Source organism: Penicillium cinerascens (assembly GCF_028974065.1).
Source record: "Penicillium cinerascens strain IBT 15544 chromosome Unknown contig_5_segment0_segment0, whole genome shotgun sequence".
Classification (NCBI taxonomy): domain Eukaryota; kingdom Fungi; phylum Ascomycota; class Eurotiomycetes; order Eurotiales; family Aspergillaceae; genus Penicillium; species Penicillium cinerascens.
In genome coordinates this window covers 1146743-1165257 of record NW_026695294.1, presented here as the reverse complement: position 1 = coordinate 1165257, position 18515 = coordinate 1146743, and the positions used below count along the sequence as shown (strand labels likewise).

Sequence of the window (18515 nt, the reverse complement as noted above, 5' to 3'; positions counted from 1 at the left end):
GCACAATACTTGATGTGCACATGAACATCCAATCATCAAACAGATACTTCACGTCCTTTTCGAAACTCGTAGAACAATTCATTCATATGTACCACGCTAGAACTATGTATCAGAAGAAAAGTATACAAAAGATCACCATGCAACATGACCCATGATATTAGGCTCAGAGAAAAAGCAAACCATGACAAGAATCCACAGGATCTATAAAAGAACAGAAGAGAAACAGGATCATAGGAGCCTTGGAGACACTTCCAGCCAATTAATCATGAGCATGTATGACACAATTCTCCTTCGCATGCCAGATGCGTCGTCGCCGCACCACATCCGCACCAAAGGTATCCCTAATGCCGTCGTGATGGCGACTAGCCTCGTCTTCGCTTCCCTTGTGCTCGTCGAATGAGCGCAGCAGGCGTACTTCCTCGATGCTTGCTCCGATCTCGTATTCTCCGCGACATAGCACCGTCACGCCGATGGTAGCCTGTGTAGACTCGCCACTGTGCAGGATTGGGAGGGACTGCTGTAGCATGCCAGTCCACGCTAATCGGCGGGTGAGATCCAACGCGATGTTACTAGGCTGGTGTCGCAAGCTAGGTTGGAGTCGGAGGAGAGGGTGGATGGGGCGAGATGAGCGGTTGCAGATCTTCACGGACAGTGTCAAGAGGTCGTCTGTCTTAGCGCGGAAACGAGAGCGGCCGGTTTGGACGATGGGAGAGTCTTGCTCAGGGATAGCAGGCGAGGAGAGAGAGAAGGTCATTTCGACATCTTCCAGACGCATGGCTTCAACCATGCGGGTATTCAGACGGATGTTTCGGAGATCGATTGTTCCCTCGCGGCCTGAGGTGGGTTCGCTCCAACCTCCCAGGACGCGTTTAAGAAGTTCTTCGCGGAACCAGAAGGCTTCTCGCGAGGCTGCTTCGGCTTCGAAGGAGAGCTTGTTGGCGCTGACGACGAATTGGCGTCTGGTACCTGTGTTCACGACTGGGATGGCTGCGTGTGGGTTATCTAGGTACACGCGGGGGAGCACGAGGACAAAGCGTGAGACCTGGCCTGGCTGGAGATTCCCGTCGACAGAGTAGCGGCCATTGTTATTGGTGGTGGGCGATTTAGGCGACTGAGGAGATGAAATATCGGTGATGGAATATTCACTAACTCGTAGCCACACGGACAGCGGGCTTGGCCACGCATTGCGAAGATCGAGAAGAACCACACAGTGGTCGGGTCCATAGGCACCATTGCCGAGACGAGCAAGTACTTGAGAAAACGGATCATGGTCTGTTGTAGACAGAGGTGAATTCGGATCTTGGGGTGCGTCGGACGGCGCATCGATGTTATTCTTCCAAGCGAAATCGCCGCTGAATGGAAGAATATCACAACGAGCAACTTCCACGCTCGCGTTGACCGTGACTGTCAGCGGAACAAACAATTGCCGAGTGTAGAATACATCAGGAAGGTCTGCCTGCTTAGCTCCCAGACATGAGTAGTCGATCTGCACCGTCGTGTCTTGCAAGCCGGGCTTACCCAGCACATCGACGGTGAATGTGGCCTTGTCTTTGGCTGCAATCGAGCAGTCGCTAGTGTCAGGTCCCTCGCGGCGCCATCGCAGGGCCGGCTGAGTGGCAAGCTTGAGTTCCAACTCATAAATCTCAACCGGCAGCAAGTCTTTGTTCCTCAGAGCCGTTTGAAGCTGCTTGGTGGTAGAGTCTTGGAAGGTAAACAAGACAAAATCCACGGGGCAAGAGGAAGTGTTTTGAAGCGTGATTGTGAATGATTTAATTTCTCCTTCGAGAACCATCAAAGCCGACTGTGATAGTGACATGGACTCAATCACAAGAGATGGCTGTTTGCCGATGACCTTGACCTGGCATGTCGCCGTCTCAGGACCCTTCTTAGCCTCAATCTTTCCATCTTTCGACGTGGTTGAGCTCCAGGACACCGGACGGTCATTGAGAGGCCTCTTCGATGCCAACCCTGTACGTTTGAACTTGACCTCGGGCTCGGGTTTCCAGAATGACTTGAAAATAGGGAATCTGCGCATCCTGCAGTTCTGTACTTGAACAATGCATCCGGTAATGTTGAGGTTTCCTTCCTCGTGAGCGGTTCCAAGGAGAATGACATCCTGCAAAGAAAGCGGAGGAAGGATGATATTTTCCGCCACAGCTTCAAAGGCGACTCCTTCGCTTTCCAGCCGCAGAAGGTCGATGTCAATTTCAAACTCATACGGATTCTGGAGGGTAATTCGGAATGAAGCAGCCTCATCAGTCACCGCGAGCATCTCCAAAGCCTTGCTGCTGGGCTTTGCAAAAGGATTGTAAAGGAATGGGTCTTTTTTCGACTTCTGAGATTTCGTGGTGACAGCGTCTAGCTCGGTCTTGGATCGGCGAACGGGCCGTCTGGGATCTGGCAACGCAAGCAATTGGACATCACGCACGAGAAAGTCGTCCCAATACTCTGCAGCCATGTTTGATGCTCCCAGCCGGTTAGCGGCTCCAACAGTCCGCTTGATGTTGTTCAAGAGACGCACTTGCTCGTCTGGTGGCAGGTACGGCGGCATTTTCTTGTGCTCGGTCAGCATCAAATCGCCTCGGATGGTTTGCAAAAGCTCAACCGTAAATCGAAGTACACCATCAAAGTCAGGAAGCGCTTCACAGCAGTTGATGCACGCTTTTAGAACATCAATCTTCAAGTTGAGATCACCATATCGATCCAACACGACATGCCGAAAAGACCGTTCTGCGATACCGGCAACCGAGTCGTACTCCGGACATTCACCAGGAGCAGATGAGTAGCTCTGGCGCTTCTCCCACTCGTAAAATGCCGAGGGTTGGGCTCCGTAGATCTCGCCCACTGTAGCAAGAAGATGGCGTACACTAGCTTCCGTGTTCCCCGGACCCACGTCGAGAGCATTGACATCAAACGCGGTATCAGTAAGGGACGCAAGGCCGGCGGCGGGGTGAATGCCCACCTCTGCGGCGCCAATCTTTCGTGCTTGTACCAGACTAGGTACCATGACAGCGAGAAGCTCTCGCATGAGGAAGGCCTTCTTCCGCGGAAGATCCAAAGCATTAAGAACGGAAACGACTCCAACAATAATAGGCACAGCATCGGTAGCAGGCAGGTCTGCGCTGGCGGCAAGTGGAAGAGCTCGGAACAAGAAGCTTGCGATTTCAGACTTCCGAAGCAAGACTGTGCCGCGCGGGAGCTCCTGTTGGTGGAGAGGAATTAGGGGCTCGTTCATCACGATGTGTTTGAGAGCGTTATCATCGAGAGCACCGTCTCGAATGCGAGCTGCAACCAAGAGCCTGGATAGTCGAATGACAGTCTCAGAAAAAAGCAGTTGAGGTAGCGGTTCATCGGTGATGTTGGCGGCGCGATTATAGAGATTCAATATGGTATTGGCAAGGTCCGGCAACAGGTTGGCCAGATTTTGGAGGGAAACAATGCGATTTCCGGCGGGGGCTGGAGAAGCAGTAGAGTCCCGTTGCAATTTAGAAGACTTGTCGGCCACAGGATAAAGGACAGAAGGAATTGTAAAATCCATGCCTGCCCACCCCATCATCAGAAGGCAAAGAAGAATGGACTCCAGTGCTTTGCCATGCCAGATATAATCACTACCCGCTCGAGCGTTGTTCGTCGCTTCTATCAGCTCCTTCAGGGCATCTGGCCACCTTCCTGCCTGCAGGAAAAGGGTGCCAATAACTACCCCAGCCCGGCCCTTGATGCGATTCTTAGTCCTGTCAGTAGCACTCAATCCGCTGACAGACATTCGATCTCGACTATGTTCTTTGGGCGAAGCTATCGAAGGGCTCCTGGCCCCAGAATTGGTACGGGACAGATGAATCGATCGGGTGATTTCATCAAATGTTGTCGGAGTCTCCTCACTCGGAGCTGGCGAGCTGGCATTTGAGCTCAGAGGGGTTTCCGGTGCACCGCCATTGGGATTGGATGGCATATGTGCTGGTAGTGTCATGCGGTTCAGTAAGCGGTCCACCGGCCGAGGTCGTAGTTCTGGATTGCGATGAGGTCCCCACGATGAGACCTTAGGTGATTCAATTGACGGTATGCTTTGAATGATTTTGGCAAACTCGTCCAGCTCCGAAAGCAACACCGACGTAATATCACACAGAACCGTCTTCATAGTGGTGGCTTTGGAGGCCTGCGGGCGAGGGATCCAAAGTACATTATCCGGTCCGTTCGTGAGCTTCTCGAGGCCATCATAGTCAAAGACCAGAAGTTGGTTCACCAGTGCTCGTGGGTTCCTCTCCTTCGCCTCATCCAGTTCCTCCAGTAATTGATCAAGACCCTCCGGTGTGGGGTGCTTCTGCTTTTCATCGGAGCTTCGAGGCAGTTCCGTCCCATCAGCGATCGCAATAATCACCAGTGGCTCTCTGTATATATCGAATGGGAACAACTCCAGGTGCGAAGTGGGGGGAACGGAGAAGGACAGATCATAGAGAATCATTCCGGTGGGAAACGCTAGCGGAGAGAACATATCTGTAGAATAAAGCAGTCAGTATACCGCACCCACACTTTGACACAGCGACTTGTCACCGCTGAGAGCAGGGGTATTAAGTACTTCGGTTTGGCCGAGCATCCGGACTGATGTCCCCTAACCGCACCACATTCTCAGCTTGAAGTCTGGCGGCGAAGCTCAGGAAACGCGAGCGCCTGATCTTTCCAATTGGCAGCAAAAGCGCCCTCAGGCGCACAGGCGCAATGGGAGACAACGGGTCGACCCCCATCTTGTCATGAGACCGGAGCACAACTTGACGATATCCCGCATCGACGACAACCGGTCAGTTTCCAGATTCACCCGGGTAGTACAGTAGTGGAGATATTCCGAGGAACGGTAAAGACAGGACCGGCCGCGAGAACGAGCAAAAAAGCCCCAGGACATGCAATTCACGAAGCTCCTGAAGCGATGAGAAACAAAGCTTACTAAGGCCGCTGATCTAAGCCGCCGATAAGCACGCGATAAGGCCCTCCGCAGTCCCCGAGGACTCGGTGTCTCTCTCGTCCGTGTTTATTCCTCCGGTCTTGTTTTCCATCCGTTCTCGCGTCCTTTGATTAAGTTGTTTCTTGTCTGTCGTTTGATATCCAAACTTGTACCCCCCCAGAAGCGGATATACTCGCCTCACGCCCATGCGATAGGCATCCGCATTTCTACAGGCCCCGATACACCTTTACGCCACACTATAGAGCTGCATGGAATAGACAGCAACATGGCTATGAACATGGACTTTAATGCGCTCAAGGTGCGGACCATGGGGTCTGGCGCAGACGAGGAAGCCGTGACGGTGGACACCAGAGGACTGATCTCCAAGGTTCTTGCGAGGTATTCGGGGAAATGGTGGGTTTTCTCGAGTGTTCAAGATCGCGGACAGATGCTAATAGACTGGAAATAGGACTGTCTTACGAGAGATGATTCAAAACGCTGCCGATGCTTCTGCGACCAAAGTAACCATTAAATTCGAGACTCTGCCGTCCACAACAGTACCGTCGCCGTCCTCGACAGACCAAACAGCACTCCTCAAGCATACTATTTCCAACCATACTCTGAGCCGCCTCTTAATTTCAAATAACGGTCTCCCATTCAGTGAGAAAGACTGGGCCCGGTTAAAGCGCATCGCAGATGGTAACCCGGACGAGACAAAGATTGGTGCGTTTGGTGTTGGTTTCTACAGCGTTTTCGATGACTGCGAAGAGCCGTTCGTGTCGTCGGGGAGTCAGGCCATGGCCTTCTACTGGAAAGGCAATGGTCTGTTCACTCGAAGGCTTGATCTGGGTGAAACCTCGAACAAGGATACGACTTTTGTGTTGGATTATCGCAACGATTCATCGCCCGTCCCGTCTCTGATGTCACTATGTCAGTTTTTATCGAGCAGCTTGACTTTTGTTGCCTTGGAAGAAATAGAGTTGTTGTTAGATGACTGGAGTCTCTTGCGACTCTGCAAGAAGACAGCTCCGGGCGTCAATGTCCCCATCCCGAGGGACATTGAAACCAAGACTACAGAAGGTTTGATGAAAGTTACTGGGGTCACTCAAGAGATTGCACAAGTTGATGCGGCTTGGATGCGGATTGTGGAGTGGAATCCTAACGCAAGCTTATTTCGCCTCGACAATCTCCGGGATACAACAAGTTCTCTGCGGAGCTTCTTCTCCAAGTTTACAGGCCAACCTGAGAAGCCATCACAGGTCCAGAAAACGGAGCGCACCGAGGAGCCGAGTAATATGACCTCCATGCAGGTGGCAACCGTGTTCTTGCACATCAACACCGCATCTATAGTCCCTTCGATCAGCCATTCTCTCAGCAAGGAACTTGAACGCGCGACACGAAAACCGCCACCCAAGAAAGCAACGATTGCTATCTTGACACCATCATACGATGCCAATATTGCGACAGGAGTTTCCGCATCCCAGTCAGAGGTTCTTGCTTCTATCCTCCCTACCAAGTCAGGAAGAGTCTTCATCGGGTTCCCTACTCAACAGACTACCGGTCTAAACGCCCATGTATCTGCGCCGTCTGTGATCCCTACAGTCGAGCGAGAAAGCATTGATCTGAATACCCGCTACATCAGCAAATGGAACCTGGAGATGTTGCGAGCAGTTGGTGTGGTTTGTCGGATTGCTTGGTCTGCAGAAATGACAACCATCAAATCCAGACTAGCCGCCAAAGTAGGCCCATCACGCGCCTCAAAAATTCGAAAAGAAGACATCGTGGATGTCCTTCCGGAAGCTATCCATACTGCCAACCAGTTCGTTTTCCGTGAATCCACGCCATCGTCTGTTTTGGGTCAAACGATCGAAGATGCGTTCTGGATGTGCAACAAAAATGCATCTATTGAGATCTTGTCCACTTGTGGTGTGATTCCCAGTCACCAGACCCGCATTGCCCCCAAAGATCTGAGCTTCATGGACTCCATTCCTGCCTTGCCAGATGAATTCGTACTCAACGCGAAGGAATTTGTCCAGAGACTGACAGAATTTGGGTTGGTCACGGAGATCACAGTTTCGGATATTAAGCGTGAACTAGAGGCAAGCACGTTACGCCCGAACCAGATTGTTGAATTTCTCACATGGCTGGGTCGCAAAACTGTCATGGGACAACTCGACCGACTTTCGATTCAGAGCCTTCTTCGGGTTGCAGTCGCAAATGATGAGGACAAGGAAGGACAGCCTTCATGGCTCATCATATTTGCTGATATTACCAGCTTCCTAAATCCTCAACGCGTTCCGGCTGACTTGCCGGTGCCGACAGCAGTGATGCCCTTCCGCTTTACCAAAGCTTTGAGCAAACAAGAGCTTGAAGCGCTGGGGTGGGGTGAGTTGCAGGTTGTCCCGTGGCTGCGCTGGCTAGTCAACAATGCTGGGGACCGGAGTCTTCTTTCCGCAGATCAAGACATCACACAGAGTGCTTCTTTTGCTGGGCAGGTGCTACCTGTTCTGTCAAAGCAGTGGGAAAGCCTGAGTTCATCCTCGAAGCAAACCGTTATCAATACCCTACAACCACAAACTGTGATACCAACAAAGCTCGGGATGAAGCAACCTCCCCAAACATATTTTGCCACTGTACGGCTATTCGACGATCTTCCCGTCGTTCATGGTCTGAACGGTGTAAAGGAGAAACTGCTAATGGCGCTCGGCGTTCGCAAGACCGTTGAGCTCGGCGTGATCTTCGATCGCCTCATAAATGCCCCCGAGTCGGGAGACGCCAAGGGTCCGCCTGCGAGGAAGTGGAACCACGTGGATCTGATACGATATCTCACATCTGTGCGCGAAGACATTCCGTCGAACGATGTCCAGAGACTCAAGGAAACGGAAATCTGCACTGCGGAAAATAGGAAAGGTGACCGGCTTCCGCCTAGCGGTCGCTTCAAAATTTCCCAGTTGTACGAGCCGAAAGATGTCTTTCGGGCATTGGACCTCCCCATAATCGAGTGGCCTGGGATCTATAATAGTGCCAGCAACGAGGGGAAGTTCCTCGCGATGATGGGCTTGAAGAGCTATCCAACTGGATCGGACCTTGTTCGGCTTATGGTACAGAGTGGCGCACAGAAAGACTTTGCTCTCAAGAATAAAGCATTGTCATACTACATCAACGAGTATCATAACAATAGCTACGGTGCATACGATATTAGTGCAGTTGGGGTGGCCTTCCTCCCGGTCGAGGGGTCCGAAACTTTCAGTGCGCCGAAAGACTGTTTCACGGACGACGGTGCAAATTTGTTCGGCTTTAAGATCCTCAAGAGAGATCTCCATCGACATGCTTCGAAACTGGGTGTTAAGCCTCATCCTCCTATGAAGGATTGCATCCAAATTCTCATTCGTCAACCTCCAACGACACAAGGGGATGCCAGGACCATCTTCAAATATCTGGCGAGCAGAGCCTCGGATTTAAGTCCACAGGACATTGAGCGGGTTGGTAGTTCCCCAATCATTCCCATCGCCAAGAAAAGTCACACAGAGAAAGGTTCCCAGACTCGCTTTGTTTCACCGAAGCTCTGTTATCTGGGCGACGGAGAAGACTACAAGGATATCTTTGATTTTGTGGATTTCGGCCAGGAGGCGAACTTTTTCCTTTTGGCTGTTGGGTCGAGGAGAGAGCCCACCAAGACGGAGATTGCTCGGATGCTGGTGAAGGAGCCTGCTCGCATTTCGGCGGCATTCCAAAGCTCCGACAAATATCTCATGCTTTTGAGAACCTTGGCGGAGCATCTTTCAGTACTCAAAAAGGATAAGGAGCTTTTCAGCGACATGAAGAGGGCGAGATTCCTTTTGGCCAGTCGAGATATTCCACCTCGATCATCAGGTCAAGATGGCAAAATAAAGTCCTCTGAAAAAGAGATTCCAGACCTGGAGGATGACCTCGATATTAGAGAGTGGAGTCTTTCAGCTGCAAAAGAGATTGTCGTTGTGGATGATTTCCAGAGCTTCAATCTCTTCAAAGAGCATATCCTTGCTGCACCGCAAGAGGAAGTACTGGAGAACTTTTACGTCGCCCTCGGTGCCGTGCCATTGAGCAGTTTGGTTGAGGAGCAGGCGCGATTTGGAGGTGTGGCAGTTGATCAGACCTTGGGCATCAAACTACACAAAGTGATCTTGGAACGTGCACGGCTTTTCTTGCATGATCAACCTGCCGACTCGATCCAGCATGGAACCCGGTGGCTCGAGCACAGTTTCAGCGTGCAAGTGGTCAATTCCATCAGCCTTACACGATCTCTCAAGGGCCGGCGGGTGTCTCACACACAGAAGCGAAACGCCATCGTCGCCCGCCTGTCCAGTAATTATGGTCTGTGTATCTGTCCAGGCAAATACGATCTGTATGAGATCAGTCAATCTCTGGTTCATCTTATTCTGAAGCGACCTAAACTTCATTCAACTCTGACGCTGGAGATGCTGTTGAAAACGGATCTCTTGGAGCTCCGCGCCCGAGGCTACAATGTGGAACGTATCCTCAAACAAAAAGCTCAAGAGGCTCGAATGGCTGAGGACAAGCGACAGAAGCAGTTGGAGGAGGAAAGACGCGAACTCCAGGAGAAGGAGGCTGCATGGGCGGAAACCCAAGCCCAGCGAGCCAAAGAAGAAAGGCCCGAGACAAGATCCGAGTCGAAATCGCAGTCACTCATGCCTGGTGTCTTCCCTGAGTCGCCTAATGGCAAAAATTCCGTGGATGAGACTCACATCGCACCGTCCGAACCGATCATGCCAGAAAGGGCTTCCCGTGGCTTGTTTGCCAACTTGAGTAAACGGTTTGGACTGGAAGGGAAACAATCGAACTCCTCCACTGCGGGCGAGCAGTCTCGCTCTCTCCTTCCCGAGACTTCCACCGCACCTCCCCCACCTCCTTATTCTACAAACGATCCGCAAAAGCCTCGCCCGGAGCAGACTGTCAATGCCAACTCCCCGCATCGATTACACCAGGAGCTCCTCTCTGCGGTGCAAGCTTGTCGCGCCCATGGATCATCGGACGTTTACAGCCGTCCCGAGACGAACCAAATCCAAGAAAGCAAGTCCTACTGTGACGAGCGACCAAGTCATGACCTGGAGTTTGTTGCAACTCTTCCCAGTGGCGTCAATGTCTTGTTCGTCAAGTCCATTCCCGACCGATCGTCCTTCCTGGCCAACAACCGGGCTGGTTTCAATCTTTTCGCGTCGATTGTTCTGGACTGCGGTTCAATATTTTCAATGCGCGCAGACAGCCTGAGCATTTTCTACGACCCGGGCGGCAAGACCATTGCCTTCAACCGAGCGGGCAGCATCTTCTGCAACTACTTCTACTTCCAGCAGCTTCACGAGCGGAGTGCAAGCGCCGATCGCACCGACGCCATTGTCTACTGGTGGGTGATTCTGTGCCACGAGCTAGCGCACAATCTTGTTGGCGACCACAGCTCAGCGCACAGCTACTACACCGAAAGCTTCGTGGCCCAGTATTTCCCCAAGGTTGCTGCCAAACTTGCCACTCTACAGCCCGTCCCAGCACCTCCCGTTGCGTGATCTATGTCCATCTGTGATGATTTTTTGTTTCCTCGACCATATTGGCCATGTTCAATACCCAAGCCTTTTACAGTAGATAGAAATGCAGTCTAGAAAATCTAGAACAATAGAAACAGTCGTCGCCACCCGGGTGGCTCCATCCGATTTCCGGCCGTACCCGCTTTTTCCCTTGCACTCCAACCTTAATTTTTTCATTTCCCTCGCCTGCGCGATACAACACAGTCTCAACTCTATATACTCCCCTGGCCAGTGATATACGATGCGGCACTAATTTTCTCCGTCTGTCTTACTCCGCGGGATTGGGAACGTGGAAAGTACGTCGCTATCGATCGCCACTCCAAGACACCTGGGATGAGCTCGGGAATCTCGAGAACCTAAAAAAGAAAAAAGTTCACCGAATCTTACGACGCGTGGTCGGCTGCATTGCGCATTTGCTATCTTCGAAACGGTCGGGATCCTTTCTGGTGACTCAATTTCACGATGGCGCCGCTATTAGGTAGTTGGGATGGATCGGAGCCCGCACAGTCACGCAAGGCAGGATCTGATGCCCTGAAGAGCATCCTCTACGTCGACGCATACGACTCATTCTCCTACAATGTCGTCGCTATGCTGGAGGAGACACTCGGTGTCAAAGTCACAGTGATGACCATCGACTCGGAGTGGCCCGATGGCAACATGCACGAATTCCTACGCCACTACGAAGCCGTTGTCCTAGGACCGGGTCCGGGAAACCCCAACTTGCCTAAAGATGTCGGCATCATGCGCGATATCTGGAATCTTCAAGATAACGAACTGCTCCCGGTTTTCGGAATCTGTCTAGGGTTTCAAAGCTTGTGCCTGCATCACGGCGTTCCCATTGATCGCCTTCCCTACCCACTCCATGGCCAGGTGCGACATATATCGACTAGCTCGAAGGACATATTTGAGGGTCTTCCTGCTGTCGAAGTGACGCTTTATCACTCACTCTATGCCAAGTTGGATACGTTGAGTCATTCTCATCGCTTATTGTCGGAGGGCCTGGAATTTTTGGCGTGGCTATCTCTTGAAAACTCTGGCTCGGAAAACCGAGTTCCGATGGCGGTTCGTCACCGCCAGAAACCATTTTGGGGAGTGCAGTTTCACCCTGAATCGTGCAAGTCGGAGAAGGATGCTTGCAAGGTACTACTTCACAATTGGTGGCGGATGGCTCTTACCTTCAACAAGGTTGTCGGCCGTGGCGGATACGGCACTCTTTCTGAGACCATCATCACCCCTCATCATGATATGAGCGCTTTTCCGGATGTTGCCTACGAGATGTTGAGATGGAGCTCCGCGACTTCGGCTGTTTCGGCGCACTGTTCTCTGGAGCGAAGCCATCTTACCCCGGAGGATGTCAGTGAGGTTTTTAACAAGCCTGGGGTGCCAACGGTGCTGTTCCAGTCTAATGGGCGCCATAGCATTATATCGCTCCCCAGTCCCGGCTCCTGGAGGCTTGAATACAGCGTTGAAACTCAGCAGCTGAGTCTCTCTCAGCTACATGGTGAGCATAAAGCGGTCGAGAAGTCTCTCACCGTGCCTCAGCTCTGGGATGCTCTGCGATACTTGATGGACATGAAAAAGGTCAACTCTGGGAGTCCCGAGGCTCCATTCTGGGGGGGTTCCTCGGATACTTCTCCTATGAACTAGGCCTTGCCTGTCTCCCTCATCCCAAGGGGTCGGACCAGGTCTCTGCTTCATGTGAATATTCCACCGGCAGCTCATCGACCTGTTCTTCGGAAGACCCTCCGGATGTCAGCTTGTTATGGTGTGACAGGAGCATCGTTATCGACAATCATACCGGCAACCTTCTCATTCAATCCACCCGCGAGTCTGATGAGGGCTGGCTTGATGAGACATTGAAGCTTCTTCAATCTCATCCGAGCAGCTCTGGGGCTAACCAAGAAGCCGATACTCGGTTCTTGGATTCTATCCTCCGCGAAGGGAAAATTGTATCCCCAGAGGAGGCCAACTATAAACGACAAATTAACTCCTGCAAGGCAGAATTGGAAGCCGGAGAATCATATGAGCTGTGCCTCACTTCTGAAACATCCATCACTCTGCCGACTCCCCCAACGGAAGAAGGCCGGATTACATTCCCTTGGAAACTATACAAGAAACTGAGAAAATACAACCCCGCCGCATTCAGTGCGTTCGCAGACTTGGGAGATGCAAAGGTTGTCAGCAGCAGTCCCGAGTGCTTCCTCAATTGGGATAGAGAGTCTACTTTGGAGATGAAGCCGATGAAAGGTACAGTCCGCAAGACACCCGAAATGACGATGGAGAAGGCTCGAGAGATTCTGGGCTCAACGAAGGAAATGGCCGAGAACCTGATGATCGCGGACCTCATTCGGCACGATCTGTACGGCATCTGTGGATCTGGCGGCGTGCATGTCGAGAAGCTGCTTGAGGTTGAAGATCACGGCCGAGTATACCAGATGATCACCCACGTCAAGGGTATTGTCAATCCTGATCAACCTGGATTCGCGGTCCGACATATGCCCCAGTTGAAGTCCTCCAATATGGCTGTTCACGGCATCACGGCTCTTCAGCGGTGCTTGCCCCCTGGGTCCATGACTGGCGCACCCAAGGAACGATCGTGCATGCATCTTCGAACTATTGAGGACAGGAAGCGTAGCATCTACTCCGGAGTGATGGGCTACTTGGATCTGGGCGGTGGTGGCAGCTTCTCGGTTCTTATTCGCACGGCCTTCACTCGCTTTACCGACCGTCAAACTCCACAGCAGATCTGGAGGATTGGCGCTGGCGGCGCAGTTACCACTCTGAGCACAGCCGAGGGTGAATGGCAGGAGATGTTGACGAAGCTGCGCACCGTCTGCAATGTCTTCGCTCCATCCGAGGGTGAAGGGAGCAGCCGGTAACCCGATACTCATTTCTTATTATGTACGCAAATCCTCACTGCAAAACAGCTCATTGTATCTTCAACATCGGGACAATGAGCTGGAAGTGAAGAGTTTCATTCAACATTCAGCGTTGGAGTAGGGGGAATTTTGTACTGAATTTTGAAGCCATACAAAGATAGATAGATGCAAACAAGCAAAACATCACTTTTCTCCTCCGCGGCCTTAACCTTTTCTTCGATTCTTCCCAAATCGACTCTCTGCTCACCGAATCCAGATCAATCCTGCTCCAGCTGGTCTGAATAGGGTTCCGTCTGAATCCCGGTATGGCCAGCCAAGATGCGATGGAGGAGATCCTCTGGCGGTCTCCCCCGCACGTACAGATGATGGGGGGTTTCCTGCACTCCAACAACAGTGAGTCCATTGCTATTGACTCGCGATTTCCAGACTAACGAGCTTGCCAGTTCTCTTCTATTTTGCCGAATCCCCTTTCTTTGACCCCACCTCGAACAACGCCTCGCTCGCCATCCAAGCCAACTACAACGAGGCCTTCCGCCACTTTGTCGAGACGCGCGAAGCTTTCGAAGCCCGCCTGAAGACCATGCAAGGCCTGGAATTCATTGTCGCCTACGACCCCTTACAAGCTGCGGCACAGTCTGACACCCGCTTCGCGCACGAGCCGTCCAACGTCTGGGTGATTCGGAAGCAGAACCGACGGAAGCGCACCGGGATGGACGACGAGGTGAGCGTAATCTCGACCTACTTCGTCGTCGGCGACTGCATCTACATGGCACCGTCGGTCGCCAGCGTCGTGGGAAACCGAATTGTAAGCTTTCCTCTTATCGCTGGTATTTCGCAGAGCACTAATGACCTCTTCTACGCAGCTATCGGCCGTTACATCCTTAAACCGACTGATGAAAACCGCATCGACTCTGCCCTCCTTTACACCGTCCTACGGACACACATACATGCCACCGATGGCCCGCGCAACGGAGTCTGGCCCCCAGGCATCTCAACAAAGCAAAGAAAATACCCCCATGCCCGACGTTCCACCTCCCACCACTGCCGACACACAAACATCCAATAAAACAGGACTAGGCATCTCCAACGCCACCACAAGCTCCAGCTTCCAGGATACCCGAAGCTTAGGCGAGGCATTCAACCTGTTCACGCAGTATGGAGACGAATTCATGGACGAGAATCCACTTGTGGGCGAGCCAGGCTCATTCATCATGTCACGCGCCGGCGAGAATGATCGTGTGACCGGTGCAGCTCAGCCTGCATCCAGAGCGGGCCTAGGTGCCTCGACTAATACACCTGGACCCGCTGGACATGCGTCTACACCGCAGGTTAGGGTGGACACACCGGGGAAAGCGTCTGACAAGAGCAATTCGCCGCCGAGCTCGGGTGAGAATAAGGGGAAGCGGAAGAAGAATCGGATTGCAAGCTAAGCTGGAGATTCGCAACTATGATACCCCATTCTCTGAGATAGTCATTGGGCTTTTTTTTGGGTGTGTTTTATACGGGAGTTTCTGGAGTCTAGAGCATGGATTGCATATTGGGTGTGGATAGATCATTTTGATCGGAGAGTCTCGACGGTTACACAGACCGAGCATTGCAGTTTGTTAATGCAATATCCGCAGTGAAAGAAGTCAATTACCGAGTGAAGGCCTTAACCGTAGCCAACCAAATACTCGAAGCGGCCGGCGTGACTCAATCCGTCTTTATCTCTTATCGCAGTGGAGACCGTCCGCGGTTTGGCGTCAATGACTCTTCCCTTCGCTACTTATAGATCTCTCCTTTCCTCTACTCCATATAATCTTGACATACTTGAGACGAAACCACCTTTCATCCAAGCTACATCATGATCCAGGACAAACCCGCCGTCGTCTGCGTCTTGTGAGTCATCCTTCCCCTCACCGCGATCTGCACAACTCCAACTCGACCTTCCTACCCCTCCATATCATACCTTTCACTCGAAACCCAAAGGTGTATATGAAGCAAGGCTAACCAATCCCGCTTGGGGCTCCAGCTGCGGCTCAACAGCAGGCAAAGACCCGGTCCACATCGAGGCAGCCCGAACGCTGGCCTATGAATTCCATAAGAACAATGTCCAACTAGTCTACGGCGGCGGCGCAACCGGCCTAATGGGCGAAATTGCCAAAACCCTCGTCTCCCTCTCTGGCCCAGAAGCCGTGCACGGCATCATCCCAAAAGCCCTGGTCAAAATCGCCACCAAGTCAGCCAATAATGTCAGCAACGGGTCGTCCAGCGAAGGCAAAGCCGCCGAACGAGTCGTCTCCGACATTGAATCAGACGGTATCCCGGAGTCAGAGTACGGGATGACGACAATCGTACCAGACATGCACACGCGCAAGCGTCTGATGGCGACGAAGGTGCTTGAAGGCGGACCCGGGTCGGGCTTTGTGTCCCTCGCTGGCGGGTTCGGGACGATTGAGGAGGTGATGGAGATGACGACGTGGAACCAGCTGGGGATCCATCGGGTTGGAGTTGTGTTGTTGAATGTGAATGGGTATTGGGATGGGTTGTTGTCGTGGGTGCGCAATGCTGTGTCGGAGGGGTTCATCACTAGGGAGAATGGGGCTATTCTGGCGGAGGCGCGGGATGCTACGGAGGTTTGGCCTAAGCTTTTGGCTTATCAGTGTAGTAGTGATCGGATGCTGTTGAATTGGGGGGAGGAGTGAGGTTTTTACATCCAAGGCTGGAGTTTGGTTTGAGGTGATCATATAGATACGAAGAGTACGGATATAAATATCAGGTAGTTTAGAAAGCAGTGCACAGCATCAACAATTCATGTCTATGCTCATTAAAACTTCAGGGGAAAAAAAAAATTATGAATCCACGTCCATGTTCTCGTCCTCAGCTGTGCCAGACTGTTCGGAGCGCTCCAATGCCTCCAACAGCGGCACCGTCTCCTGGCCCTCATACAGCTTGAAGCTCTCAATGCGGCCCTTAGTTCCCTCACCAGCCAAACCAACAACACCAACCGAGGTATTATCCACCGTAAGCTCCTTATCCTGGCTCAGGCTCTCCTTGAGCGCACGCAAGCCGTGATTGATCAGCTCGTCACGACTACAGTCGTGGAACTTATCCAGATTACGCTCGAGGTACGTACGGGCCATCTGCGAGCGGGCACCGATGGCACAGGCGACCATCTCGTGGGTCAGACCAGAAGGCTGGAACTCGAACAGGTGAGGGCCGGCCTCGTCGACACCGGCTACGAGGAGGCCGACACCGTAGGGCCGTTTTCCGTATTGCTGGGTGTTGGTCTGGGCGCGGTCACCGATCTGTGTGACGATGCGGTCGAGAGGGATTGGTCGGCCGTAGGTCATCTTGGAGCCGAGAGATTGCTGCTTCATGAAGTTGGAGAGGACGCGGGCGTCGGAGGCCAGGCCTGCGATGGCGATGGCCATGTGCGAGTCGATCTCGATGATCTTTTTCTGGTAGGAGGAGAGTTCTTCTGCGTTGCGCTGCATTTGAGATGCGCTTTTAGCTCAATGTTCTGATTTGTTGTCCTGGGGGTAGAGCGAACCTTCAGGCCGACCAGGACGGCATGTGTCTTGTTCACCAATCCCACGACGACGGATCCTTGCTTCACGGCCTCCTGTGCATATTCAACCTGGAAGATCCGGCCTTGCGGGGAGCTAATGGCCCTCGAGTTAGGATCTGGCTGTTCCTGGCAGAGTCGGGGGAGATCTTACAAGGTGACGGCATCGTTGTCGTAGTTGTTTCTGAACATGGCGGAGGTGGAGACGAATGAGACCGGGGGATATAGAAGGGAAAAGGGACTCGGTCAGGCAAAGAAATGAAAAAGCAGACAATCAAGATGGGAGCCCGTAGCAGAGATGGGGAAGCTGGACCAGGCAGGTCAAGGTGACGCGGTGTGAAGCATGAGCTCTTGCGGCCTGAGGCAGCCACACCCAGTGACCGTCAGGCGCCAACGTCACTCATTCCTCGCAACACCTCCGAGCTCCCTCCCCTCGATCCCTCTGGGGCTGTTATCCCTGCGCTACAACTGAGTCTCTCGTCAGAACACTGTATCGCTACCTATCCAACACCCTCTTTCTTGTCCCGCAGCTTCGGCGACCCCGCAATCATGGCGGCTGGACTCAAGACCATCATCGCGCTTTCGTTTGTAGGTCCCCATGCCGCTTACCTCGTACCACTGGACTGGAACTCAAATACTGACCCGTTTTAGGTGCTCGCAATCGGATTCCTTCTCGTTATTCTCTCCTCCGCGCTCTGGCACAAGTACTGGCCCCTGCTGGTTGTCGCCGTCTATGTCATTGCGCCGCTCCCCAATTGGGTCTGTGGACGAATTGCGAACCCAGATGATTTCATGGACAGCTCAAGTAACTCGGCGATGGACTTTGGACGGTTCATGACGGGTTTCCTTGTCCTCACTGGAATTGGTGAGTTTTCGTCTCATTGCGGTTCCTTCCCTCCCGCACGTCTTATCTCCCGCAGCTGGTTCTGTGCTCTACACAAAGGGACAATGGCCTTTCTGAGTGGCTTGGATTGCTCTTTGGCTGTTTAACCGTTGGTACAAGTCTAGATTTGCTGACAGCCCCTCCCTCTAGCACTCCCCGCCATCCTGGCTCACAGCGGAGAAATCGGTCTCCCGGCCATGATCATGTCGATTTGTGGTGGTCTCTTGATCTACGGAACAATTATTAGCTTCTCCATGTTCTTCCAGGAGCAGGAGGAGTTTTGATCGCGAGTGACCGGCTGGGTGCTGGTTCCCAGGCTTTTAGTCTATTTTCGGGGGTTCTTAGGCATCTGATTTGCTTTTATCATGACATCTGCTTTGCGACTAGCTTGATTTTCTTGTATGCGGAATATGCTTCGGATAAGTGGCTGGGAAAGTTCCCAGCGTTCATTACGCTCAATGCTTTCGCATTTCATTGGCTATGAGAATCTGATCTGGGTGTACGTTTAACACAGTGTATATATAGATATTCCTGGTTTATTTGGACTCTTCGCATACCATCAACGTTAACACTCGATTGCCTTTTTAGTCGCAATATCGAATAGATCTAGTTCACGTGACCGCGTGCGATCTAGCGCGTCCCGCGGCGGGTGTCAATAGACGTAATTGTGGACCGCCCACTTCGACAACAGAACAGC

The 18515-nt window shown here is 52.4% G+C and overlaps 7 protein-coding genes across 7 annotated transcripts; 5 read left to right on the top strand and 2 right to left on the bottom strand.

Moving 5' to 3' along the window:
- Nucleotides 1–259: 259 nt before the first annotated feature.
- Nucleotides 260–4859, bottom strand: N7498_004886 (TRAPPII-specific subunit TRS120; the record flags this gene model as incomplete). The annotated part of the gene is made up of 2 exons (XM_058451948.1): nucleotides 4574–4859; nucleotides 260–4491 (listed from the first exon to the last, which is right to left on the bottom strand). Exons 1-2 carry the CDS (start codon nucleotides 4737–4739, stop codon nucleotides 260–262), a joined length of 4398 nt encoding a protein of 1465 aa, XP_058308486.1. The 5' UTR covers nucleotides 4740–4859.
- A 360-nt stretch (nucleotides 4860–5219) lies between these two features.
- Nucleotides 5220–10491, top strand: N7498_004885 (histidine kinase-like ATPase domain-containing protein; the record flags this gene model as incomplete). The annotated part of the gene is made up of 2 exons (XM_058451947.1): nucleotides 5220–5347; nucleotides 5403–10491. 2 exons carry the CDS (start codon nucleotides 5220–5222, stop codon nucleotides 10489–10491), a joined length of 5217 nt encoding a protein of 1738 aa, XP_058308485.1.
- A 480-nt stretch (nucleotides 10492–10971) lies between these two features.
- Nucleotides 10972–13388, top strand: pabA (aminodeoxychorismate synthase pabA; the record flags this gene model as incomplete). The annotated part of the gene is made up of 2 exons (XM_058451946.1): nucleotides 10972–12103; nucleotides 12157–13388. The coding sequence occupies 2 exons, from the start codon at nucleotides 10972–10974 to the stop codon at nucleotides 13386–13388; spliced, it is 2364 nt and encodes a 787-aa protein (XP_058308484.1).
- A 305-nt stretch (nucleotides 13389–13693) lies between these two features.
- On the top strand, nucleotides 13694–14818 carry med6 (mediator complex subunit MED6; the record flags this gene model as incomplete). The annotated part of the gene is made up of 3 exons (XM_058451945.1): nucleotides 13694–13781; nucleotides 13832–14193; nucleotides 14252–14818. The coding sequence occupies 3 exons, from the start codon at nucleotides 13694–13696 to the stop codon at nucleotides 14816–14818; spliced, it is 1017 nt and encodes a 338-aa protein (XP_058308483.1).
- A 413-nt stretch (nucleotides 14819–15231) lies between these two features.
- Nucleotides 15232–16072, top strand: N7498_004882 (LOG family protein; the record flags this gene model as incomplete). Its single annotated transcript, XM_058451944.1, has 2 exons — nucleotides 15232–15266; nucleotides 15400–16072. 2 exons carry the CDS (start codon nucleotides 15232–15234, stop codon nucleotides 16070–16072), a joined length of 708 nt encoding a protein of 235 aa, XP_058308482.1.
- A 147-nt stretch (nucleotides 16073–16219) lies between these two features.
- Nucleotides 16220–17225, bottom strand: pre5 (proteasome core particle subunit alpha 6; the record flags this gene model as incomplete). Its single annotated transcript, XM_058451943.1, has 3 exons — nucleotides 17090–17225; nucleotides 16921–17032; nucleotides 16220–16858 (listed from the first exon to the last, which is right to left on the bottom strand). Exons 1-3 carry the CDS (start codon nucleotides 17125–17127, stop codon nucleotides 16220–16222), a joined length of 789 nt encoding a protein of 262 aa, XP_058308481.1. The 5' UTR covers nucleotides 17128–17225.
- A 259-nt stretch (nucleotides 17226–17484) lies between these two features.
- Nucleotides 17485–18102, top strand: N7498_004880 (Vps55 family protein; the record flags this gene model as incomplete). Its single annotated transcript, XM_058451942.1, has 3 exons — nucleotides 17485–17523; nucleotides 17587–17800; nucleotides 17969–18102. The coding sequence occupies 3 exons, from the start codon at nucleotides 17485–17487 to the stop codon at nucleotides 18100–18102; spliced, it is 387 nt and encodes a 128-aa protein (XP_058308480.1).
- Between the last annotated feature and the right edge of the window lie 413 nt (nucleotides 18103–18515).